Raw genomic sequence first — 24608 nt, 5'->3', positions numbered from 1 at the left:
TTCGACCACTCTGAGCGCGTTTGCGCGACTTTATTTAGTAGAAAAATCAAGTACAAAATGATGGCCTCCTCTCTGTACCCTCGCCCATTTTCTGTGGCGTTTTCGTGTGACGTCAGGAGGAGATGAGCTGGCAATTGGCTGCGCTACTGCACGGCTCTCCCACCCTCCAACATAGTCAGTCGGCCCAGCGTTTATTCTGCCGGTCACCGAGGGGTTTCCCAATTCACTCGCGCAGTTGAAACTAAGCCACAACATGTTCGTGAATTTAAGAATGCGCCCTTATTGCTTTGTTAGTTTGTACACTGTTTCTAGCTCTAAGTCAAGGTCGCTCCACAAGCGCTGCACAAGCGCACTTGCGAAGCTTCGCTCACTGGTACGCCAGTAGGAAACTCTAAGGCCACTTGAAGGCGGGAGAAGAGTCGGCCAAGTTAATCCAGGTGCTAAACAAATAAATTCTGCTGATACGTTTACCGTACAGCGTAAAACTATGGTGCAGGAAGCACTTTTCTGCGCTGGTCGAACAAGCACAGCCGTCAGTAGCACCACTACGCTTCGGCGAACGCTTTTCCGTGTAAGAAATGCAATCGCTAGACGTGAGATAATATGAAAACTTGGGGGACGCTTACTGAAAGAGCGCATTTCAAAAAATAGTCACCTAAGTCTGTTCTCGGTACCGCGATATAGAGAACTGTACAAAGAAGGCCCAGGGCAGGATGTACTGAAAAGATTTAAGCGCATGGCTGTAAAACCGGGGGTAAAGTCCTTTTTTATAAACTTCAATCGGGGACACATACTGTGCAAAAATGGTTAAAAGAAAAGGGGTTAGATACACCTTGGTGTACTAACTGCACAATTTGGAAAGAACCGGATAATATAAACCAAGATTTTATACAGTGTTAGGTGCCGGTTCACGCTTGGGATGTTGTGCAGCGAACTTTACACAACACTTCCCACTTAACCCCCATGGTATACGATATTTACCCACAGAATATAACGAAGGAGTCCCCTACGATTTATTATTGCTTCTGCGCCTTCACAGCATATCGCGAGCCCTCACGGCGCGGCTCCATGGTGACGTGGATGCCCGACCGGCCCGGCAGTTTCTGCGTGAGAGTGTCAAGCAGTTTGTTGAGGGGCTGACAGTCCAGCAGCCAGTACCAGATTGAATGGATTTTCTGGAGCCGTAATTACTCTAATGTGATGGATAAATGACAAAGCCTGGCCGGAGGCATGGCTGGTATGTTTATGGTGGTGTGTGTTCTGCCATATGCAGAGTGTAGGTATTGCGTTGCACGTGTGTGGTGAAGACTGGTAATAAAGAAACTTAAGCTTCGTTGGCAAACGCTTCCAGTAAAAGCATGGCTGCAAGACAAAGGGTTGTCGATCCCTTGGTCAGACTATTGCCGCTTGTGCAACCAACCAGAATCTATTGACCACTGTTTTGTGCTGTACCGTGACGCGGTGTTTTTCTGGGACGTTTTGCAACGGACACTAAAAAAGGACATTGGTATTACCCCCTACACCATTCGCTTTTTGCCAATTGAGGACGTTAATCGGGTGCCGTACGACGTTTTTGTGCTCCTAGGTTTGTTTAGCTTGTGGAAGTGCCGCATGACTGATCGGCATGCTGAACCCCCTAGGCCGACCAACAGGCGGCATTGGTACGTAGCGTTTATGTTGCGCAGAGTGATCCACCATAGTGGCTGAATCTTTTGGATGCCTGCGTTTGCTTGCCTGAGTTTTGAATTGGTGGCGACCTTTGTTAGACTCACATGCTTGCCGTTTGCTGTCTGTTAGGGTTTTTATTGTGTGTCAATTGCCTTGGCTGACTTTTTTCTAAAATGTCCATGCATTAAACAAAAGTTGCTGAGTGGTCTGGAGCGCTAGGTGTGTTATTGCAAGTGTTTTGCAAGTCACGAGTTTGAATCCTCAAGGGTACATTATTTTCTTTATAAGTTGACTTTGTTGTCTTCTGCCGATGTTTTCTAAGCTGAGCTCACCTTCTTTGGGGCCGTAACGTTCACTGCTCCACGAACTAGTTCATAAAACACGCGACGGCTGAAACTGACGCGCTAGCGAGTTCTCGTTGGCGTGCTGTTGCCATAAGCACCGCAGGCTCGCGGGCAGTGGGCACAGGCCAGATTCAACAGAGCCTTAGTTTGGGGCGAACGCGCTTTTTACGATACAGGCATGAGTCAGGCAAGCTCGAAATATAGGGAAAAGTGAATGGTGTTTGAGCATCTGCATGTATGCGGAGGGCGTTATTCCACAGCGTAGGCCTCGGGTAGTGATTGCTAAGATTTGAAGCTGTGCTGGAAGGCTTATCTCATGCATTTTACAGCCGGCAACATGGCAGAAGTGCGGTACGATGATTACTAAGATATCGAGAATGCCTATTAAACCGTGCCGTCGGATGTCAAGCATTTTGTTTTAGAGAACCGAAACGTAAACTTATTTGAATGCTAACCTTGGATTTCGTCCAATCATGGTGCATCCCCTCCCGTCGTCACAGACTTCAGTTGGTGCGGCCGCCGCAAATCAGGCATGATAGTTTTTCTTCTTTTGCGCATTGTAAAAAAAAACCGACTTGTCCATCGAATAAACGATGAAAAGTGCCCTAATTTGAGCAAGACTACGCAGTGCCAGCAAAAACGGGAGTTTGAAAAATTTATTTCATAGTCCCTTTAGAGATCCTTAGGTGGTGAAAATTATTTCGGAGCCCCACACTACAGTGCACCTTATCGCAGGAATTGCGTTGGCGCGTTAAACCCGGCAATAAATCAATAATTCAATCATTCAATCTATCAAAATATTAATCCAGAGCGTCACAAAACTCCTGGATTCATATACACAAAAGTAGGCTTTCTCTGCACTGGCTCACGCATCGAAACCCTATTATAAAGTCATCTTCGCTTGGTATGCTAAAACTTGCCTATGCCTAATAAACAACACACTGTAGTTGGTCCCAAAATATATTGGTTGCAGCTCCACAGATCGTTTTATGATTGTACCTTGTGAATCAAAGATAATTTAAAAGAAAAATAACCAAAAGGTAATACAACCACTTAGCGGATTAACGTTAAAACAGGAATGCCCCTTTCTCCCGTCAATACTTGTAATAATGTGTTGAAAGGTTTTTAAAATAATATTGAATAATTACTGCTTTTTGGCGACAGCAATATCGCAGTTTTGCTGAGTTTCTTCTTAGCATTCTTAGTGTATGAATATTGTTGGACCTGTGGATCCTCCAGCTGCGGCGCGATGCTCAGGAAGGGGAGCGACACGTCGTGATCCGATGAGGCTTTAATGGAAAACTAGAAGAAGAAGCAGGCGCGAGCCGGCGCCGCCACATTAGCATGCGGCAGCTCGTGAAGCGTAATGAAATGATGATGGTTAGCGTCGTCTGCTGCAAGGGGTGACGAAGAGGAAGTCACAACAGTCTCCCCCGCCGACAGATGGCGCTAAGGGGCTTCCAAAGGGTTAAGTAGGGGTACGGGACGCTTGGGTGTAGTGCCCCAGGAAAAACGTACACTGCTGGGCCCGACGATGCCATCAAGTCTACCAATGAGATTTGTCCCAAACTACAGAGTTGTATTGGACGTTGCCTTTCACAGTATAGCTCAAGTTTTTCTTCAAGGGTGTCTCTTTTGCTTGGTTGGGCGTGATATCCTTGGTATCATCACTCCTCTGATGCCGAGATCGTTTTTGCCGCCACCTGTGCTTATAACATCGGGCGTGTTGCTGCACCTTCAAGTCACGCCATGGTTCGTTTGCAAGCCAGGTTCCCGTTGTGAGGGTTTGAACGACCGAGGGTTTTGTGCTCCTTGTCTGGACCATGTGAACTTTCACTTGAAGCCTCCCTCTGTGCTCGGCATGACGTCTTCTGACTCGTTCTTTCTTTCTGCGTTTGCGTCTTTTGGACTCGGTTCGTAATTCGGACGTTCGCTCACGAAGATTTTCTGCTGGCTGTGGCGCCAGCTCCCTGGAGTGCAGGATTATCTTGGACTTGATCGGAAAGGTGTCCGACTGCTTGTTGCTGTGAAATCGTAGAACTTTTGAGCCTCCAGAAAGCGAGGAAAAAGACTTTTCCGATGAAGGAGTTCTTTGTTCCGAAACGGAGGATGCAACAGGGTCGTTGCTTGCCAATTGTCTTGTGTTCGTTGACGCTTCTCGGAAGACCTTATTCTGGTGCATCGCTTCTTCACTAGGGAACTCTGCTCCAATGAAAGGACCGTCTAGGGAGCCTTTCGGCAGTCGGGCTGTCAGTGGGTAGCTGTTTTCCACTGATTTGAATTGGTGCTTCGACGTAACCGTTGGGAGTACAGTACTTGAATTTGTTCTAAAGGGCACCTTTGTGATTTTCCACGCGTCAAAGTCGGGTAGTGGATGGCCTGGTTGTGGGGATGCCCACTTGTCTCTCTTCGTGGTGTTTTGCTCGGAATTCCGCAGCAGCGCGGAATCGCTGCTTGCCACTCGTCCTTCTGCGGTCTTGACTCCGACACTTTTAAGTTCGCAGAAATGACGAAAAAGTTTAGAGACCACTCCATCTTCAACGGACGATCGAAGGACAACAGCACTGGCACACTGAATGATGTCGGCTGCAGCACACGATGGGCCTTGCACAGTCCATCCTAATTTGGTCTCTACAGCCTTCAGCTTTCCATGCACAGGTTTTACGGTACCCGTTACCAGCTCCCAGTAATAGTCCGAGCCAACGAGGACCGCAGTCTGCTGGTCATTCTCTCCTTGTACAGAGAGAGGCTGCGTATCCAGGTGCATCTCATTCATAGCCGTTAAAACTCTCTCTCCTGGTAGGGGAATATTTTCGCTGCATATCGTCTCCACTTCCAGCGCTTCGATACTAATCCGGCGTATGTTGTCTGCAGCGAAAAGGATGACTCGTACCTTCTTCAGCGTTTTCCGCGTATTGTGACCGCCGAACACGCCTACGGTTAACGTTTCCTCACCCAGCAGTTTGCAACCGAGTTTTTCAGAAGCACTGGCAGTAATGAAGCTCCGCTGGCTTCCTCCATCGAACAGAACTCGGTAGCGCCCTGACGTTTTCGCGCCTGCTATTGTGGCTGAGAGTGTCTGCAGCAGCACGACGGAGCATGCTTGTTTTGCGACCAGGTTTACCGGTGCAGACGTCACGTTCTCCGTGTCGTTAGTGCTGTCTGCAGGGCACACGGATCTTGCATGCCTTCTCGTGCACTTGCCACATTTTAGCTGGCTTCTGCAATCTCTCGCCAAGTGACCCTTCTTGAGACAACGGAAGCATCGTCCAGCTTTGGCGAGCATCTCCTTTTTGCACGAAAGGCTGAGTTCTTCGGCATCACATGCTTCGGAAGAGTGTGCTCCAGAGTGGCAAAAGAAGCACTGCTGCGGCGGGTTCACTGAGCTTTGTAGAGCAGCTGCCGTGGGAACATCACACGGGTAGTTTCGTTTTCGTGCTTCTTTCTCTGGGGTGCGATGAAATTTCTGTTCCGCGCGTTCAGCAACAGCCTCTCGACACATAAGCTGGTGGTCAAAGAATTCCAGAAGCACTTGAAGCTCCTGGTCAGGGGAGGCCGTTAAACCGGATGAGTCGCCGTGTTGGTTCGATGAAGCGCCATCTGGGGAAAATGGCGTCTTGCGCCCCTCATGGAACCGCAGGACCATGTCTGTCGGTAGTACCCTTAACAGGATTTCACGCAGCATGGTGCAGTAGGTCGTGGAGCTCGTGCCAAGCGCCTTGAGGCTTCGGATATGAACCTGGACCCGATCGTAAAGGTGCCTCAGTTGTAGGACGTCGGATGACGACGACACCGGCTTCAGGTCCAGGAGGCCTCGCAGATGATCTTGCACAATGATGCGGTCATCCCCGAAACGCTTCTTCAATATTTCGATGGCGTCCTTGTAGCACTCTTCGGTCGCTTGCAGTCCAGATATGGCCGATGCAGCTGCTCCAGTCACTAGGCTGCTCAAGTAGTTGAACTTGTAAGCCGTGCTGAGGTCGTCGTTGTTGTGGACGGATGCCGAAAACTGTGTCCAGAATCGCTGCCACGATCTGCGGTTCCCGTCAAATTTGAGGAGCTCTAGCTGGGGAAGCTTGCATTTGCCAGTCGGGGATGAGTGGACGGTCGTCGGACGTGGCGTTGAAGACCGGGATTCTTGCAGCTTGAGACGAAGGTTCGCGGTAGCGCTGACAACCTTGTCGCGGTATTGTCCCGCGTCTGTCGTCTCGCTGTCTACTAGGTCATCCGGTGTCTCTTCAAAGATCGCCTCATCCAACTTCTCTATCTGGCCATAAAATGCATTGATTCGTTCGAGCAGTACACTCACCGCTCCTGCCGTCGCCTCTCTGTTGCCACTTATGTGGCCTTCCGCTTCCGTTAGAAGGCCATCCAGTTGCGCCCGTAGGCTACGGCGTCGTCGAAGCTGTCGTTCCATTCGGTCGCACGCAGCTGGGAACTCGCCAAGATCGCAGGCGCCGCGTCTCTTTCTGGGCTTTCGCGGCTCCGTGCGTCGATGGGCTTGGCGTCGTCTAGAGTTCCCGGGTTCTCGGCACCATGTGTTGGACCTCTGGATCCTCCAGCTGCGGCGCGATGCTCAGGAAGGAGAGCGACACGTCGTGATCCGATGAGGCTTTAATGGAAAACTAGAAGAAGAAGCAGGCGCGAGCCGGCGCCGCCACATTAGCATGCGGCAGCTCGTGAAGCGTAATGAAATGATGATGGTTAGCGTCGTCTGCTGCAAGGGGTGACGAAGAGGAAGTCACAAGAAATATATATTCAAAAAAACTTTGGAAGTATTTCAACAAAAAGGTTTCTGTTTTGTAGGATTAGAAGTATAGTACTGAAGCGTTGGCAAAACGGCAATCCCCCCGACTACAACCTTTATTTGTTTCGAGAGTTCCTCTGCTCATTTTGGTCCTTTTTCTAAATACTTTCACCCAATTTATCCTGCCCACACATTGGAAATGTGGTGGCAGAATCAGTCTGTTGTTGTTGAAAATATTTATTTGTGTGGACAAATTACCTCGTCTTGCGAGACTCATCGCTAACCGGCACGTGACTCACTTGTTTAGATACGTGCAAAAAAATAAAGCCGTTCCACTCAATGTGTAAGAGGTCGGAAGTGCAGAGCAGTCATACGCCGTTCTGTACCCCCATGCAATTCATATTTACCGCGTTCACAGTGCCAGCGCGCCCCATGCATGAAACCGCGCATGCGAAAGTTTTGTACTTTTTGTGCTTGCTTTAATTTCATATTCTGGAGTTGTTTTGCGTCATTTCGGACATGGCAATTTTTTTTATGCTCAGCCGCTTTTTTCGCTGACTATAGCAAAATCCAACTCATCGAGCGTTCCTAACTCAATTAACGCAGTCGCGGTCGTTAAATTACGTATATTTTGCTTCAAATATGCCTATAGTTTTCTTTGCGCTAAAAGACGGGGGTATTTAGAACAAGCGCCACCGGTTCACGAGTTTCGAACTTTTATGTCTATATAAACCGCTTGTCTTTCAAAGCCTCCGGGCTACACCGTGACGACAGCGCTACAACAGAATGCCATGTTGCTCTACTTGGGTCCAGCGAGCGAGCTACCACGGGCTGTGTGCTCTGTTGCTCTGCACTGAACATTGACCAAATTGACGAACAGAACTTTTGGGTATGTTTTTAGTTTACCGCCAAAAGTGCTACGACACTTTTAGGAATGTTATTTTGCTTTGTTTTACTCTGACTAATGAATGTAGGCTTCAGATGGGCGTATTAGTTTTCATATTTCGCACCAATATCCTTTCTCCCATTTTGTCCACAGGCGTCTTTGTTGACTCAGTAAATTGTAGTCATTTTTATCAGCTATAACTGTGGCGATATTTGCGTCAACAAGCAACCAATACTAATTACCAATTAATTACTTAAAATCTAATTCGCAGTATTTTAGAAGGTTGCTCTTTTTATTCACAAGACATTTCTTCCAAATCACACTAGTAATAAAGCGTATAGCAAACTATTGCTGATGCGCTTTAACTGTTCACGTTCCGCTCGAAATGCCGCCCAGTGTTTAATTCACCCCGCAGCCAAATCTAAGATAAGGATTTCCATTAAATCATTAAAATGTAGAGTACATGGGTGAACCAGATGAGGTTTGAACGCAATAATTTTGGATTGCCTAAAAAGTCCCTTTAGTCTCGTGACAGTAACGCTTCGAAGCCGCTTTCCATGATTTTACCTCGCCGGCTGGCAGTTGTGTATACTCGTTCTTTTAATGTCGAAAGCCTGTTTGAAGCCTTAGGCTTCCTATTCTGGCTAAAATATCAGGCCTAAAACTGTAACGCACTTTTGTTGCACCTCCCATTTGCGAGCCAATGCTGCTATCATTCACTTTTCGAATCACTAATAAACAGCTAAACCTAATAGCTGCTTGCACCACACTTCTTTTCGCCTTGCTAAAAGCGCCCAGTCGCGCCTTTTTTCCCTTGTTAGGCTCATATTGCCCACTTTCGTAATCTGATACCGCACGAGATGTTCACAAATGTCGCGACATTAGTAATTAGTCTTTCGGATAAATTTCTGCGTACCGCTTAAGCTCGACTTGGAACATCTTGCTCCTCACACCATCCTACATTACCTTATTCAATTCGCTTCTATAACCTTTGTCTCAGCAAACACGCGGCTGAACAGTGCACCGGCGCCGGTGACATTTTACCATCCTTGAAAGGAAGCATACTTCACAAAATAATTGAATACACTTACCACAGTTTTTCTGTATTTTTTAGCAGGTACCTTGTTAAGTAGAATTTTTTAATATTTACGCATTTATATTGATCTTTAAGTACTCCTATATGTTATAAGATGATGTTTACAACCCTACGCGAGTACTAAGCTTAGCTGAACGTATATGTTTGCGTTAGCGTCAACTATTTCATGCATAAGGCAGTTTTGGCATACGATGTACTACTTTCCGCTTCCGCTATTGAAAACTCATTGTATCTTCCTATTTTCTCTTGTGCTTTACGTTAGATGTAGTGGCAAAATGCGCCTTGGAGTCCACCTTCTGTAAAACTCATACACACAGCAATAGAATTCCTTGTAAGGTAAGTTCTTGATACAAATGTCTGCGTTGTTCAGTTCTTAACACATACTTTTTCCAATGCATTGATAGCGAAATTGTAATTAGTGTGAGCCACAACAGATGTATCAGTCAAGACAAAACTGGGAAAAAGCCTTTATTGGTAGTAGCTTCGTGCTTTTATAGCTACGCTGAACTAACCGTTACGTAAAGCTGTAATCGCTTTTATTGATAGCCATGGCCGGTTTGTAGGAGAATGCGTATCTTGATAGAACACGTTTCGTCCGCGCTGTGATTATCACTGCATTCGAAAACTGCATCCTTCTTGACAAGGCATCGCAGTAGCCTGATGTTGTCTGGCAGATTGGAAATGTACTTTCCAAAATATTTCGCAACACCCAGAATTCGATGCACAGCTGCTTTTACCTACGGGATTGGCACGTTTACCAGTGATGACCTAAGTGCGGTATTTGGTCTTATACCGTTGTGGTTGCTAACGTCGCCTAGAAATTCACTTCCTGAAACGCGAACTTGCAGTAGTGTGCAACAATGGTCAGGCCAGTTTGGCTTGCTAGCTGCAGGGCATTACGAATGCGTGCTCGTGTTCTGCTTTAGTGTTCCACAGATTAAGACATCGTCAACCTATACGCCCACACCCCGGGGCGGATGAACAATTTCACACAGTCTTTTGAAATACCTCGGGTTCTGACAATATTCCAAATGGTAGCCTCAAAATGCGGTAATGCCCTAAGGGTGCACCCAATGTGCAGATTTTTGACATGGCTTCGTCGAGGGGTATTTGGTGAAATTTGGAGTTCGCATCTAGCAGCGAAAAATACTTTGCCCCTGCGAGCTCTGCTTCGATTACTTCCCGCTTTGGCATCTGGTAGTGTTCGTGCTTCATACCTTTGTTTATGCACATCAGATCCTTTTCCCGCGCAACGACAAATTTACTGAGCCAGTATGCGTGCTCGCACACCTTTTTGATGATGTCGCCTCATTCTTGCAGTGCCACAGGCACACGTCAGGCCAGTAAGACCCGCGTAACCGCATCCTCTCGTAACACCATACGGTGGCCGCGGGCCACGTGGCCGGTGCTTTGAAAGAGGTCCGAAAGTTTTGCAATATTCCTTCACTGCTGCTGATGGTCACCGCATCTACTGGACGGCAAACTTGTCCGAGTACTTCGCTCGCATTTAGTCCGAGTATTGGCGGACGTACTTTCTTTAGGATAATTAGAGTGAAGCTTGCAGATTTGTTATTCACCACGACTTGTAGCTTGGCAACACCGACGGGTTTTATCACGTTCCCACTGACGAGCGAAGAATGAAGCCGCTTAGATGCAGGTCGGTCGCATTGCAGCACCCTGGGTGCCCCGAATAAGGCAGTACGGTGGCCTCAGAGAAAGGGTCCGCCTTAAACACTGTTTTTGTCAGCGACTTTGGCGTTCACAATCCAGTCGGCGTTTCTTCCCATTGTACAAACCCTTACTTCGAGAGTGGCGAAAGTGTCTCGCTGTTACAATACTTCAATGACTCCAGGCCCCGATTTGGAACAGGCCGCCAAGTGGTTCTGGCCGCCACACAGAAATCATGCTTTCCCGAACCCAGGGCACCTGGCCTGCTCGTGTGACCTGTTACAACTACGAGCACCGGCATTGCTGCCGTCTCTTCACTGCTGCTACAATTCTTTCCGATTGTCCCTATGTTTCTTTTTGTTGCACTGATGCCTCCGAAGCATCGCCGAGTTGTTCCGCCTTAAGCAGGGTCAGGTATTTTACCTTCAGCATATTTTCTCGCAGCTTCACACTGTTCGTGCGGAATACAATCTGGTCACGGATAGTGGAGCGGGTCAAGCCCACGAAGTTGCAGCTCCATGCCAGCATCCGCAAGTGCCGCGAAAAATTCTGGAACGGCTGCACCTCAGCTTGCGTCCTTGAGCTGAACATTTGCCGTTTACAGACTTCATGTAGTTGTTCCTTTCAATAGGCTTCAAACTTGTGCTCTACCATTCCGTAGTCCTCCTTGCTTTCGCCCTCCACAAAAGTAAAGTTGATAATACCTCGAGGGTATCGTTTCCAGCGACACTCAGAAGCAGAGCAGTCTTCGTAGCCTCCCATCTTGGCTCTTTCGGGGCAGCTGACGCCTTCAGGAAAAGCGCATACTTCTGCTTGAAGAGGTCCCAGATTTTGCGATGCAACCAGAAAGCAGCAGCTGATCCGGTGGCTCGGTTAGTTCTATCCTAAACTGACGCCCGTACAAGCAAGAGCCCGAGCTGAAGATTAGCGCATTAGCTAACATTGTTTATTTTAAGCCAATTTGTCATTTCTATTCTTGCCCTAAATATGCGTAAGCTATAGTTGTATATTTAAAAGCCACTCTTGTAACCTTTGTAATGCCAAATACTGCTTTTATTATGACTGTATTGCAACTAACCACTCCCCTCTCCAATGCCTTATGAGCTGGAGGGTAATGAAAATAAATATATAAATAAAAAAATAGACTGAATCTCACTTCTTACACCATGTATTACGCAAAACAGAACATGGAAAAAAGGGTTCATTGGTTGATGCTTCGTGCTTGTATAGCTACGCCGAATACACAGTCACGTGTGGCTGTAATCTCTTGCATTGCTAGCCACGGCCTGTTTGTGCGACCATGCTCAGCCTGATGGAACACGTTTCCAACGTAAACTGAAATGACGTGATCTAATGTTTTTTAATTTTTTATGCACACAGAAATGTTTACTGTTTGTGGTCTACAAAGACACACTGCGGGTTGCTCTTCGAAGGGCAAATTGATTTTATATTGCCCTTTGAGGCAAACTTTGATCTGGCATATATGTTCAGTAAGGCAACCAACTGTCACAGCAGGTTGTTTTTAGCGTGAGTCGAGCTTGCAGAGAAGGACGAGGTGATTTTGGGGAAGGACAAAAAATTTACTCCAATTCACGATGTGAAGGCGGTTGACAGTTTAAATGATACCCGCAACAAGTGCCCATTTGCTGTGGGTATGTCACTTGAATATACTTACACACATGGCTCTACAAAGAGTTAAACTAGATTCTGCCAGCGGTTACGTGAAATTCGAGAGGACGTCATCCCGAACTCAGCAGAAGCGTCGGCCACGGCTAATCTAGAGCGGCGGATGCCGGATCTTCAGCGCAGCCGTGAGTGTGGAGAACGAAAATGCAGAGGAGCGTCTTCCAAAGGGTGAGACAGCGGAACCTAGCCTTGCTGATGTGCTAGCACGAGGTACTACCACCGCGCGACGCAAGCGGAGACACCGACACAATACGGCATGTGAGCTTAGATCTTCGCATTCATACACATTTAAACTAAATACTTTCGAAATATTGAGAATTGCGAGATTGCGAGAAAGCTGACCAAATTTTTATAATCGCTATTTAACAGAATCAGTTGCTCTGTTAGTCTTTCGTAATACCTCTTCAAACAATACTGAGCTGGTATTCAGCAATTCAGAAAACGCAGTTCCAATCATGAGATGCATTGCGCAAAAGGTTGCGTTTCTTCAGCGTCCCGATGTCAGGAAGTGGTCCCTACATTTTGTCTTCCCGCGCTGAACCCCCCCTCCCCCTATCGTATCTTTGCCCTTCCAGCTATTAATTCCGTTTGGTCCGGGTTACCCAGGAAGTGCTTTCGAACAAGTTATTCAAGCTGTGAGAAATAAGCGCGGAATAAACGCGCAGCTGCGTGAAAACACGACCAACACCCTCGCTAAAGCAGACGACAAAACTGACGAAAGGATTCCACCGACGCGGCTGCCAGGGTGAGCACGGGAAACGATAGGTAATAGCGTGCTATCGCCTCGCCATCTACATGGTACTACGTGAGTGAAAAGCGCACTTTGTCGCCTCAGCCTTGTCGGCAGTTTCTTGTCCCACACGCCACGAAAGAACCGTTGGCTGGCAGAGGAAGAACGCTTTTCTTTATTAGGCGATGAAGAGCCAAGTTTAGTAGCCGTAAAAGTTTCATAGTCCAGTATTTCGAATGGGAGGGGGAGAGACAGGATGTTATAATTGTTGACATAGCTAAATGATTTACCCGAGGCGGCGTTTAGATACTGTGTGTCATCAAACCATGTTAGATTACTTGACATGACTGCCCCTGCGTATCGGTAGCATTTAGCCTGGGTTAGAAAATTGGAGTTTGGTGAATACGGAAAAAAAAAGTCACTGCGCTTGCGCGAAACTTGCATTACTTCACTCTTGTTTATATTAAATTGCATCAGCAATTGTGAGCACCATTTTTGTACGCTAAGTAATTTTGAAGAATATTTTGACCAGTACTGCTTAAAAGGCGGTGGTAAAGTACGCAGTGATCTGGGAACAGGCTCATGGGTGATGATATTTCGTCACGAGGATCATTAAAAAAGATCGTAAACAAGAACGGCCCAAGTACTGACACTTCCGGAAGACCGGATATTACCTCGACATGAGTTGGCTGTTGATTCGCCACAACCCTAAATTTAGCCCCATCAGTCAGGAAATTTTTACTCCAGGACTTAATTAATGGTTCAATGCTGAGAGAGAAAAGTTTAGTTGTCAAACACTTGCGTGGGACATGGTCAAAGGCTTTTGACAGGTTAAGGTACATTACATCGGTTTGAAAGAAGCAGCCTAGATTTTAATGAAGATTAGCAGTAAGTCTTACAGCTGCGTCTTGCACAAACGTCCTTACAGAAACCAGTTCTGGCTAAAAAAAGAAAGACTTTTGTTCCCAGTCCCTTGCGATGTGGTTGTAGACTACTAGTGTAAAAGTTTGCTGGAAATGCATGTTAAGATATTGAACGATAGTTTGGGGGATCTAGATGGTTTCAGGATTTTTTTAATGGGGGTGATCTAGCCTATTTTTATCTTCCTTATCTTCACCGTGTTCTTTGCTAGCGCCGATACAGCAGCTCATTCATCACTCTTAAGAGCCGAAAACAACACCTCTTTAATGTGGCCCCATAATAACATGTTTTTGGAAAGCAATTTTGAAGTGAAAAGTTTATGTGGTGGCAACATTGTGTGATCGTCACACTAGTTTTGCACAGACGCACCGCACACCATTCACAAATTCCATCCACACTGTTACACCCCAGTTAGTAGCACTTTTCAAAAATAGGTGGTGAGGGACTGACTGGGATGATTCTCCACCAGCAAAAACCCTGGCTACAGTGTGGACGTGGGGGTCAGGCAAGACAATAAAGCGGCTGACGCAAACCACCACGAGGGATGGAGTGTATTCTTTATGTAGCGTAGAACATGAACACCAGAAGATGGACACTTTCCCTGTGGTTAAGTCCTAACATAGGATAACAGTTGGTGATAAGACTTCTTAGAAGGTTATGTGCCATGCAGTGCTTTCGGAAGGAGACGTACTGTGTGCTCACACGCCTCGGCTCCAAGCCACGGCGACGGTTTGCTACGCTTGCTATCTAGGCCACGGTGCCTAGATAGGCACCGTGGCCATTTGCAGGTGGACCTGTCGGTACACGTCACCACATTTTTGGTAGAGGTTACAGGATCGCGATCCCCGCAAGGCCTGGCAGCCTGGAAGTGCAAATAAAACACCCAGTTAGCGACGAAGTACGCGTACACCCCGGCAGCCTATCATCTCCTACGGTACGCACCGGCAACGAGACCCTACCTTTTTTAGCAGCACAGATGAGCGCGATGCAGGAGACTGGCTATCGACCTTTTGAATGGGTTAGAACCTACTACAATTGCGACGACTCGCTGAAACTCAATAACGTGAGCTTATATTTTACGCAAGTGGCCGGGACAAGGTTTAACAATAACGAATCTACCTCCAGTACTTGGCTACACTTTAAATCTGTCTTGACAAAACATTTTGGACGTCCGGCAGTTCGCAAGTTCCATGCCGAGCAGCGGATGCGTGGTCGAGCGCAGCAGGCAGGTGAAAGATTTACCAGCTACATAGAGGAGGTCGTCGACCTCTGCAGGTGTGCAAATCCAGCCATGAGCAAAAACGATAAGATCAAACACATTTTCAAGCGAATTGAGGATGATGCGTATCACATGCAACTGAGAAAAAAACCCACACTGTTACTGACGTCATCAACTTGTGTCAGAAGAATTGCGAGCTCTGCAAGCAACAAATTTTCACCCGCCAACACCCTTTGCTTGAAGAACCGCAACTTGTGTCGCTGTTGGCATTGGCCGGTTCTACTGACCTCTCGTATATTCCACCTCTGATTGAGCATTTGGTCCAGGAACAGGTTTCGAGCCAACTGTCCTTGCTTCGCCTGCGCCCCACAGCCCTCTTACACGCCGCCTAAGTATTTCCAACGGGTGTTGCGAGAGCATATGTTACTTAGGCGATCCCTTCAATACGCAAGCCGCCAGTTGCGCCTACTTCCATTCTTTCGCCAGCGGCCGCGCCGGTCTCACCCTTTGTCGAGTCGCCTCTTGAACCACTCATCGCCATCCCACTCTCCTACGCTTCCGTCGTCACGAGGCCATCGGTAGCACCATGCTCATCCTTTCTATGCCTCGCGGAGCAGCTAGCGGCGCCATTGTGCTCGGATGGTACCTCAGAGCCCAAATCCATGGCCCACTCCTGACAACTGCCCAATGTTTTTGTTGCTGACTACCAGACATGTGGCACTTTTATGTCGCCCCCGCTACTTCCAACTCTGCTGAACAGAGGACCTCGACTGTTCCCAGTTGCGTCCATGTGTCAACCCAGCAGCTGAGGAAAGCTAGACTACGCAGTTTCGGAGGCTAGAACTCCGCCAGCGTTGAGCTGCTAGAGTCCACCGCTTTCGCCTAACAACGTGATTGACGTTAGCCTAGAAGTTGTTCCCGCAATTGCTGGTGTCGATAATGGTGCCGCAGTGTCAGTAATATGTAATATCTTTGTCCTTCCTTGAGTAAAGCCGCTACTCCGCCATCTGCCTCACTCTCTGGAGCCCGAGTACTCAATGTGTACAACCATTTGCCACGTGGACCTCCCGACTTACAATGCAGAAACGCGCCTTTATCGTCCCGTTCATGGTTTTTCTGCCGTCCTGTTTTCACGATATCAGCCTCGGTTGGGAATTTTTATAACGACATGCTTTGATTCGGTGTGTTCGCGCTGAGGTGAAACTTTTTCCATTTGACTACACTGCTACACCCCGACGTACCGCCAAATTGATTGCTCTCCATGATGTCGACATTCCGACCGGCAACATTGTGTTTATTTCCGTGTCTTGTCACTTTGTCCGAGACCTCGTATCCGAGACCTCGGCATATCTGCGCCTCGCCCTGCCTGGTCATACTCTGAATTGTGACTCTGATGTCCTTTCGCGTTCTATCGGTGACGCTTTAGCTGCTCCACAACGAGACAAGGTTGTTGCCCTTCTACACCGTTTCCAAAATTCTTTAGAAGCCTGACACGTCGTTTAATGCTGGGCATCCAGTGTTTCGCTCCATATTGACACCTGTTCCCACACACCCCTAAGACAGCGGTCATACCGTGTGTCCCCCAGTGAGCGGCAAGTCATTGATGAGTGTGTCGCGGACATGCTCTTGTGCGATATTGTACGACCTTCTAAAACCCCTGGTCACCTTCCGTAATAGGTGCGACGAAAAAAGACGGCTCAATTTGTTTCTGCGTGTACTACCGGCGACTGAACAAGTCATTTTGCCGCTGCTTTAAATAGACGACGTCCACGATTGGTTCCAAGAAGCCGCGGTTCTTCTCTTCATTTGGTTTAATGTACAGCTATTCGCAAGTGCCTACGGCAAAAGCGGATTGTGTCAAAACAGCCTTTCTAACATCTGACGGGCTGTACGAAATCAATGTCATCCCCTTCCGGCTGTCCAATGCGCCAGCAAACTCAGAAAAGATGATGCCAACATATTCTGCTGCCTCAAGTGGAACACGTAATTGTGTTACCTAGATTGCATAGTCGCGTTCTTTTCTGATTTTGTATGGCATCTTAACCGTCTCCAAGAAGTGTTGAACTGCCTTGCAAAAGCGCGCTTGCACTTATTCATGAAGAAACGGTGGTTTGCATCTTTTCAGGCGACGTGGAGTTAAAATACGGTGTCCTTCCGGTTCGAGAAAAAACTTCATGCCGTTGCGGAAATTCCCAAAGCGATGGCAATAAAACAACATCGCAGTTGTGAAAACTTTACTCTTACCTCGGGCCCTTCTTCAGCAGTTTCGCGAGTATCATTGCTCCTTTGACGAATCTTCTTGTTGGTAACGAGATCGGCGATTGGTCACCCGCCTGCGAAAAAGCTTTCAAATAATTGCACCATCTTCTTATCTTGCCACCGGTACTACGTCATTTGTCCGAACGCTCTCACGGATATTCATACCGATGCCAGCGGCGTGGATTTGGGCGCAGTACTACCACAATGCAAGACAGGATTCCACAAGTACGCCGGGACGTATGCCAGCCGTACCCTTACAAAAGAGGAAGTCAACTACTCCGTGACCTAGAAGAAATGTTTAGCGATCAATTGGGCTATTGCGAAATTTCGCCCATACCTCTACGGACACCCATTCCACATTGTCACGGACGACCGCGCCATTTGGTGGCTCTCTTTCTCAAAAGATCCCTCTGGTCGGCTCGGTCGATGGGATGTACAGCTGGAAGAACATGACAGATGTGTTGTATACCAGTGCGGCCGCCACCGCAAAGAGGCAGACGCCATTTCTCGGTCTCCTCTACCATCCGACGCCGAATATTTATCTTCTGTGGAGTGCACTCTTGCCCCGCTTCATATCACCGACATGGCTACTCAACAGCAAAACGATTCGGGAGTCGCTTTAATTGTTAAATTTTTGTCGCTACTGTCTGCAGTACCTGCGCTCCGTTATCTTCGCCGTCAAGCTGTCCATTTCGCTGTCCGTGACCAACTCCTTTACCGCCGAAACTGTTCACCAGAAGGTCGAAAATGGCTCCTTGTCATCCCTCGCCATTTATGCTTGCACATCTGCCCTACCTTCCACGGTGAAGCTCAGTGTGCCCACGGAGGTGTCCTGAAGACAAACCAGAGGCTTCATCTTCGCTTTTACTGGAGAGGCATCTACACCTTCATCACAAAATATGTTCCTTCCACTACCGACTGCAAGCGCCGTAAGGCCCTCACGCGGCCAACGACTGATCTCCAGCCTCTGCAATGCCCTGCGCACCCCTTTGATTGAGTGGGTATCGGCATTTATGGTCCGCTACTGTGCACATCCTGAGATCGCCACTGGATTATTGTGGTGGTTGACCATCTCATGCGGTACTCTGAGAGAGGAGCCCTGTCAGCAGCCACAGCGAGAGACATGGCATCATTCCTGCTCCATAATTTCCTCCGTCCACACGGAGCGCGCCACAATAGCTGCTGAGCGAAAAAGGTCGTGTCTTTTTATCTGTAGTTGTCAAAGCGCTCTTGGCAGAGTGCAACATAGTAAATCGCACTACCACAGCGTACCATCCGCAAACCACTGGCCTATCCTTACGCTTCAACCGTACTCTTGGAGACATGCTGTGTATGTGTATTTGCTTAAGTCACTGAAATTAGGATCAGGTTCTTCCATTCACTACGCAAGCGTACAATGCCGCCACTCAGGCGACTACCGTGTTTTCACCGTTTTTCTCCTCTAAGCACGGGAGCTAACTTACACGCTGGACACGGCACTTCCCTACCACCCTAACCCTACAAGAGCACACTGATTTCCTGGATTTAGTATTTTACTGAATAATGCCGTAAGCTGGCTCGTTCATTTATTTCCGTAGACAAGCAGCGATAGAAATCTAACTATGACCCGTCCCGAGCACCACGCGATTTCTCGCCTGGCTTATTTGTTTGGCTTTGGGAGCCATGTCCCGCTCTAGGTCTCTCTCCGAAACTTACATCAAGGTACCACGGTCCTTACCGTGCTTTCAAAAGCATTTCGAAGTTAATTGTATCGTCGAGCCGGGTTCGTCTTCCTGGGGTCTTCAACACCGCATACATGAGACTCTGCATGTGCAGTCATTCAAATGCTATTATGACTCACTGGTTTTGTCGTCAACATGAATCGCCAGTATGGCTCCATCTTCTCGCCGAGGGTGATTGCAGCGAAGAACGTGAACACCAAAAGATGCTCCCTTTCCCAGTGGCTGTGTCTTAAAATAGGATAGCAGTTGATGGGGAGTCCTTTCAGAAGGTTGTGTGCCATGCAGTGGTTTCGGAAGAAGAGGAAGTTTGAGCACGCGCAGCTCGGACCTGAGCCCCGGTTTGCTACCCTCACTAGGCAGACCCGTCCACAAACGTCATCACACTAATGCCGGACTAGCGTAACCAACATTATACGTGGCTGCGGGTCCCGTCTGAACTGCTTCAGTGGCCGGAGCCGTTCAATCCGAGCGCTACCAGCGGATGTCGGCCTGGCCAGGCTGGAAGGAACAAGCCCGATTGCTCCGCTCAGCTCACCTTTCAGGCAGCGTCGAACGCCACAGTCTGAGTCTCCCCTGTGACGGCGCAATTCTCGATCTCCCTGGTCCTCAGCGCTGAAGCGGTGGCACTATCACAGGGGGCGCAGGCGCTCTTCGAAGAAGCGCGTGGGCATTCGCAGCACCGCCGTCTCGTAGCGCCTGATCCGCATCGTTTGCTATCCTCTCGCGCAGTCGGGATCGTGGGTTTCCATAATGCTCATACACTACCAAACAATCAGCTAAAGAAGTAGACCAACAAAAACTAAGCGCTACCTAAGCATAAAATGCACCGCAATTTTGGAATGGAACTTTGCAGAAGAATACCACGTTACTTGTCGAAAAGCCCAAATACAAATGCAGTTTCTCAGAGCCTTCTCTGAGACGCTAGTTTCATTCAATCTAAATTTCAGACACACGGAGATGTACTTCGCTCTTTCAATAGGATAATAGGTGCCAAGACGTATATCTATTTGGTTATTCTATCTTGATAGATCATTACTGATACAATCATTTTCCTTATTTTGACTTGTTTTTATTTTGATAACTTCTTTTAGTGCCTCTTTTATACGATTTAAATCTGCAGCCGACAGACTCCTCACACAAGAAAATCGATATATCATCTCGCCTTATAATTCTAGCATGTATGTCAATAAATATTCTGTTCTGAAGGCCAATCTGCTCTACGTTTTCTGCGTAATTTAAACTGGAAAACACGTGTATAGATATGCAACACGGCTTTACGGGCAAATATTATTTAACAACGTGGTTGTAACTTTACCAACATTTATATTTAGGAGCACGATGTGGTCTTTTATTACGAGGTATTCCTCTATGGCATTTAAAAGCAAGCAGGGTCGGGCAGTCATACGGCTTTGTAGGGTATCAGGGCAAAATAGGTAGAAATGGGTCTCCATATTTCTAGGTGCCATAGACGAATTTTATTTGACTGCGTGTATAACACGTCCTATCGACAGCCTTTACTAAATATTTCTTCACAAGAACAAAACCGGGGGGGGGGGGCAGAAATGCATGAGCGAAGGTGAACTACAGTATTTGGGTGAGCAGTTGTAAGAGCCCTATGTTTCTGTCACTTAAGAATAATAGGCATAACTAGATGAAGTTGTCGGTATCAGCTTCGGCGGATCGGAGCTCGGGATGGATTTTGATGTTCGCTGAGGTGGCCAACGAATTATGTACGACTAAAGCCATAACCGGCGTTGTGAATTTGTTGGTTGATCTCATCGATACATAGGTGAAAGTTTGGTAGGGGACGCGAGTAAGTCGAGAGTGGATGTTTTGAAGACAATGTATTTTTACATAGAACGATTGACACCTCTGTAAAATAGCAGGCTGCCATGGGTTCTGACAATAGGAAGAGCCATTATTGCGTAAAATATGTTCTGGTGTTCCCTCGATGGGAGTACTTGGTGCACAGCGCAAATAATTAAACGAGGGCTCTTGACAACGGCACAAAAACGTACATTCATAAGCCAAACACACGCACAGGGCAGGCGATAACAACCAAAAGCTAAACAACCTGTAAATAACTCAAGGAAATACCCAGTCAACCAAAAGCCCGCAGAAAAGCCCGCACCGAACATTCCGGGCGATGGGGGGTAGTCCACCTGGAATCGTGGAAGCTGGTGGCGATCTTTCTGTGAATAGACAGTGGTCTTTAATCTTCCACTCTTCGCGGAGAACCCAATATTTTTTCTCCTTTTTGGTTTACCGCACTTTCGAAGCCTTGACCCGCCTTGTTAGCTCGCGCAGCCTCTTCTTGCTCCTCGAAACGGTCTGGGTCTAAATCTGGGGTCGTACAACATCCTGTTGGGCAGGAGTCTTTCCTGGTTTCCCAAGACGTTTCGGACGAGTTGTTGAGCCAAGGCGTGGTGGGAGTCGAAAAATGAAGCGTTCCAAACAGAAGCAGAGGGTGTATTTTCGTGGCACCTAGTGGTGTCTTCGTCGTTCGATTGCGCGAGGGGCGAGCTTCGTGCCGCGAGAAGCGAGCTCTCAGCGCGAGCTATCCCTCTGCATCTCCATCGCATGTTGGTTTATTCTTCGTCCTCTTCATGCATTGAAGAAGCATGGCGATGATAATTTTTCACACATCCCGGGCCGCGAGAAAATGGCCAGGCGCGAAATTTAAACGACACATCTCTGCCTCGGTCTATCTTGCAACCTGTTCTCACCAGAGCGGATGAAGGTACAGGCGCTTTTGTCTCTTTCCTTCGTAAGCCTTGCTTTGATATACAACTCCGAGTACGGGAAACTAGCATTCACGTAGCTGCACAGCCTTGAGAGTAATAAAGTTCGTGGAAGTTCCAACCGCAGTAAGTTGATTTTCTTCCATGACGCCATACGCAACTTGTAGATCAGCAGGCGGTAATTTCTGGATTTTTCAGTGACGACGTATACCACCGCTCTGTACACCTGCGTGTTTGCACTGCCAAAGACGTGTAATTCCAGTTTGTTAAGAAACTTATATTCTCCTATTAGCGGTCGGGTAACCGCGTTTTTTTCCATGTTGGGGAGTTCGAGTATCCACTGGTCCCATTCATTCTGTATATCTTGATGCGGCTAGTCGTCCCAGCATATTCCTCGAGGCCAAAGCTTTTGAAACAGCGGCCTTGCCAACATGGTGTACAGTCCAAAACCTAGTAGATAAAATATCATTGAGGTCGCTTGGAGAATGAATCGCCTACTGCTAGTCTTCGCTTTTGGGAAGGCTAGAGGATCGGACATCTGGAATAGAAACTTTTCTCTATAAGGGTCCCAAGCGGTGCCTAGCACTTTCACCATGGGCTCGTGCAGTACGACCATTCCTTCCCAGGCAGCACGATCTTCATACTTCAAATGCTGCGTTAACTCGTTTGAGTTTGAGGTCCTTTTTGTGAAGGTTATGCCTGTGGCCTTCATGTGTCCGCGTGCTTTTGAGAACAACCTTGTCGCTTCTTCTACGGAGTCGGCACCCCTGACAAGGCTGTCGACATACAACGCCTTGCTCGGAAGTTTAGATGTGTGAGCTTTCCATGGTAGTGCCACTTTGTTTCGTCCATGTCGCAAGGACACATTCTCGAGGTGCTCTAACGAAGCGCTCTGTGAGGTACCACTGCTCGACGGAACCAAGATGCCTGTGCTTTTAACTTCCCAAAACGATCGAAGGATATCATCGCAATGGGTTACGTTGGCCTTCAGAACGCAAAACATCGTGCGCGAAGTAGTTGCTGTCGCTGTCACCTCGGTGCTGCTGCCTTGAAATGTCCATCTATGTTTTGTGTTTATAGCAATCATACCTTCGTGTTCTTGTCACCTCACCAATTTGCCAGATATTATGGTCCACATCCTGTCCGATCGAATGAGGATGCTTATGCCACCGCGAGTGATGACAACAGGGTGAAGCAGCTCATCAGCAATGCCCTTTTCCGATGTTTTGCAAGCCAGAGCGAAGTACGAATCCATCGTCGAGCACTCAATGTCCTGGCAAATGTGGGGTATTTTTATGGCGCTTAGGACAACTTCGGTGTCGGAAAATTGGCTTTTCAGTCGAAGCTCGACGATACGATGCCTTGTCGCAGGTTGACTTTTGGCGTTGGCGAAGGTGTTCAGAGCATTAGTGATGAATCCGACGCATTTAAACTTGAGGTGTTTGCAAAATTCCTTCGTTGTCAATGTCCGCTGGCAGCCACCATCGAATATACCTCTGACGTAGCGGCAAGCATTGTCACTCACTGCCCAGGCTCGACACGTTTAAAGGAGAACGCAGCCACTTGTATTTCCAACTCCTGACCTTTTTCCGACTGATGCGCAGGCCGTCGTCGGTGAGTTAAGACTTCCGTCAGTACAAAAATCCGGTGTGTTGCTTTTTCTTGGACTGCACACGTTTGATACATGTCTACCGGCGCATGCATTGCAGATAATCGTCCGGTGACAGTCACGTGCTCGGTGTCCTTTCAACGTGCAGCGGAAGCAGCGCATCTTCTTTGACAAGATTTGCTTCTTCATTTCGGAAGGTATGTCGCAGTACAGGACTTCGTAATGCGACCTACTGACTTGCAGAATGCGCACCCCTCACCGGACGTCGCCGAAGTGCTGGAGAGAACACACGGCGTGGGCTTAGAGTCTCTAGGCCGGATGCTTTTGTCTGCCTGATATTCAGGCCTGGTGTCTCGTCCTCTCTGACACGTGAAATCGCTCTTTTTAAGGTCCTCCCGCTCGGTGTTGATGAACTTCAGAAGACGGTCTAGGTCTGTCGGCAAATCCTCAGGTGCATCCGCTTGCGGTGTAGGTGTTCCAGCAGTGCAAGTGCGGTGGTACTGGAGCACGATGTCGTGCGGAAGCGCTCGCAACAGGATGTCTGAGAGCATCGAAGAAAAAAAGGACCGTTTCACGCATAAGGTTTCGAGGCCATGGATGTTGACCAAGACCTGGTCGTTGAGCTTGCGAAGGCCGCTTGTGTCACTTGAGGACATGATCGAGTTGATCATTCGGAGCCTGGCGAAATACCCTTGCTCGAGTCGCGTACGATCACCGAAATGCTTCTTCAGCATTGCAAGAGCATCCTGGTAGCAAGCCTGCGTCGTAGGTAGCCCTAGGATTGCCGAAGCAGCATCTTCTTTCAGAAAGAGTCGTAGGTGGTGGAATTTCTCGCAAACTGAAGGGCCGCTATTCTTGTTGATCATTTGGTCGAATTGCTGCCAAAATTCATTCCATCAGCACAGGTCCCCATAGAAATGAGTGATGGTTAGTTTCGGTACGCTTGGCCCGGTTCTCTCCAAAGTCGTAGCAGCGACTGGTGCGCGACGTCAGCTACGGGTGTTGTCATAGGTGCAGTTGCCTGGAAAAGGCGGTTGCTCTTGCTTTTAAGCTCTGCGAGAACGCGCGTCGCGTTATCTTGATACTCGATCATGCACGCATATACGGCCTCAATTTGCCCCCTGATCCGGAATGTGAGCTTCTAGATCTTCATTGATCTTATTCAGCTCGTTGTTATTCGCCTTGAGCCTCTCGTAAAGCGACGCTAGCTGGTCGGCCTTAGCACAAGGATCGGCCATGGCGGAACTTGCCTCCTTGATGAGCCTTGTGTTCTGCGCCCGCCTCGATGTCCTCTTAAATTTGAGCATCTTCAT

General features: G+C 47.9%; 1 protein-coding gene across 1 annotated transcript; it reads right to left on the bottom strand.

Annotated features, from left to right (window-relative positions):
- Nucleotides 1-1016: 1016 nt before the first annotated feature.
- LOC144139909 (uncharacterized) lies at nucleotides 1017-24608 on the bottom strand. The gene is made up of 4 exons (XM_077672136.1): nucleotides 24414-24608; nucleotides 23555-23571; nucleotides 5137-6046; nucleotides 1017-1103 (listed from the first exon to the last, which is right to left on the bottom strand). The coding sequence occupies exons 1-4, from the start codon at nucleotides 24606-24608 to the stop codon at nucleotides 1017-1019; spliced, it is 1209 nt and encodes a 402-aa protein (XP_077528262.1).

Source organism: Haemaphysalis longicornis, unplaced genomic scaffold, assembly GCF_048455015.1.
Source record: "Haemaphysalis longicornis isolate Haplotype H1 unplaced genomic scaffold, Haemaphysalis longicornis Haplotype H1 scaffold_5, whole genome shotgun sequence".
Lineage (NCBI taxonomy): Eukaryota > Metazoa > Arthropoda > Arachnida > Ixodida > Ixodidae > Haemaphysalis > Haemaphysalis longicornis.
The sequence above is the reverse complement of the archived record's forward strand: the minus strand, read 5'-3'. Positions and strand labels throughout refer to the sequence as shown.

Excerpts from the sequence above, each read along its gene's own strand:
- LOC144139909 (XM_077672136.1), bottom strand. The coding sequence starts at position 24,608 with ATGAAGATGCTCAAATTTAAGAGGACATCGAGGCGGGCGCAGAACACA. Across the intron at positions 1,104-5,136 it reads AGAACGTGACGTCTGCACCG|AAACTGCCGGGCCGGTCGGG; the intron begins GTAAACCTGGTC and ends ACTCTCACGCAG.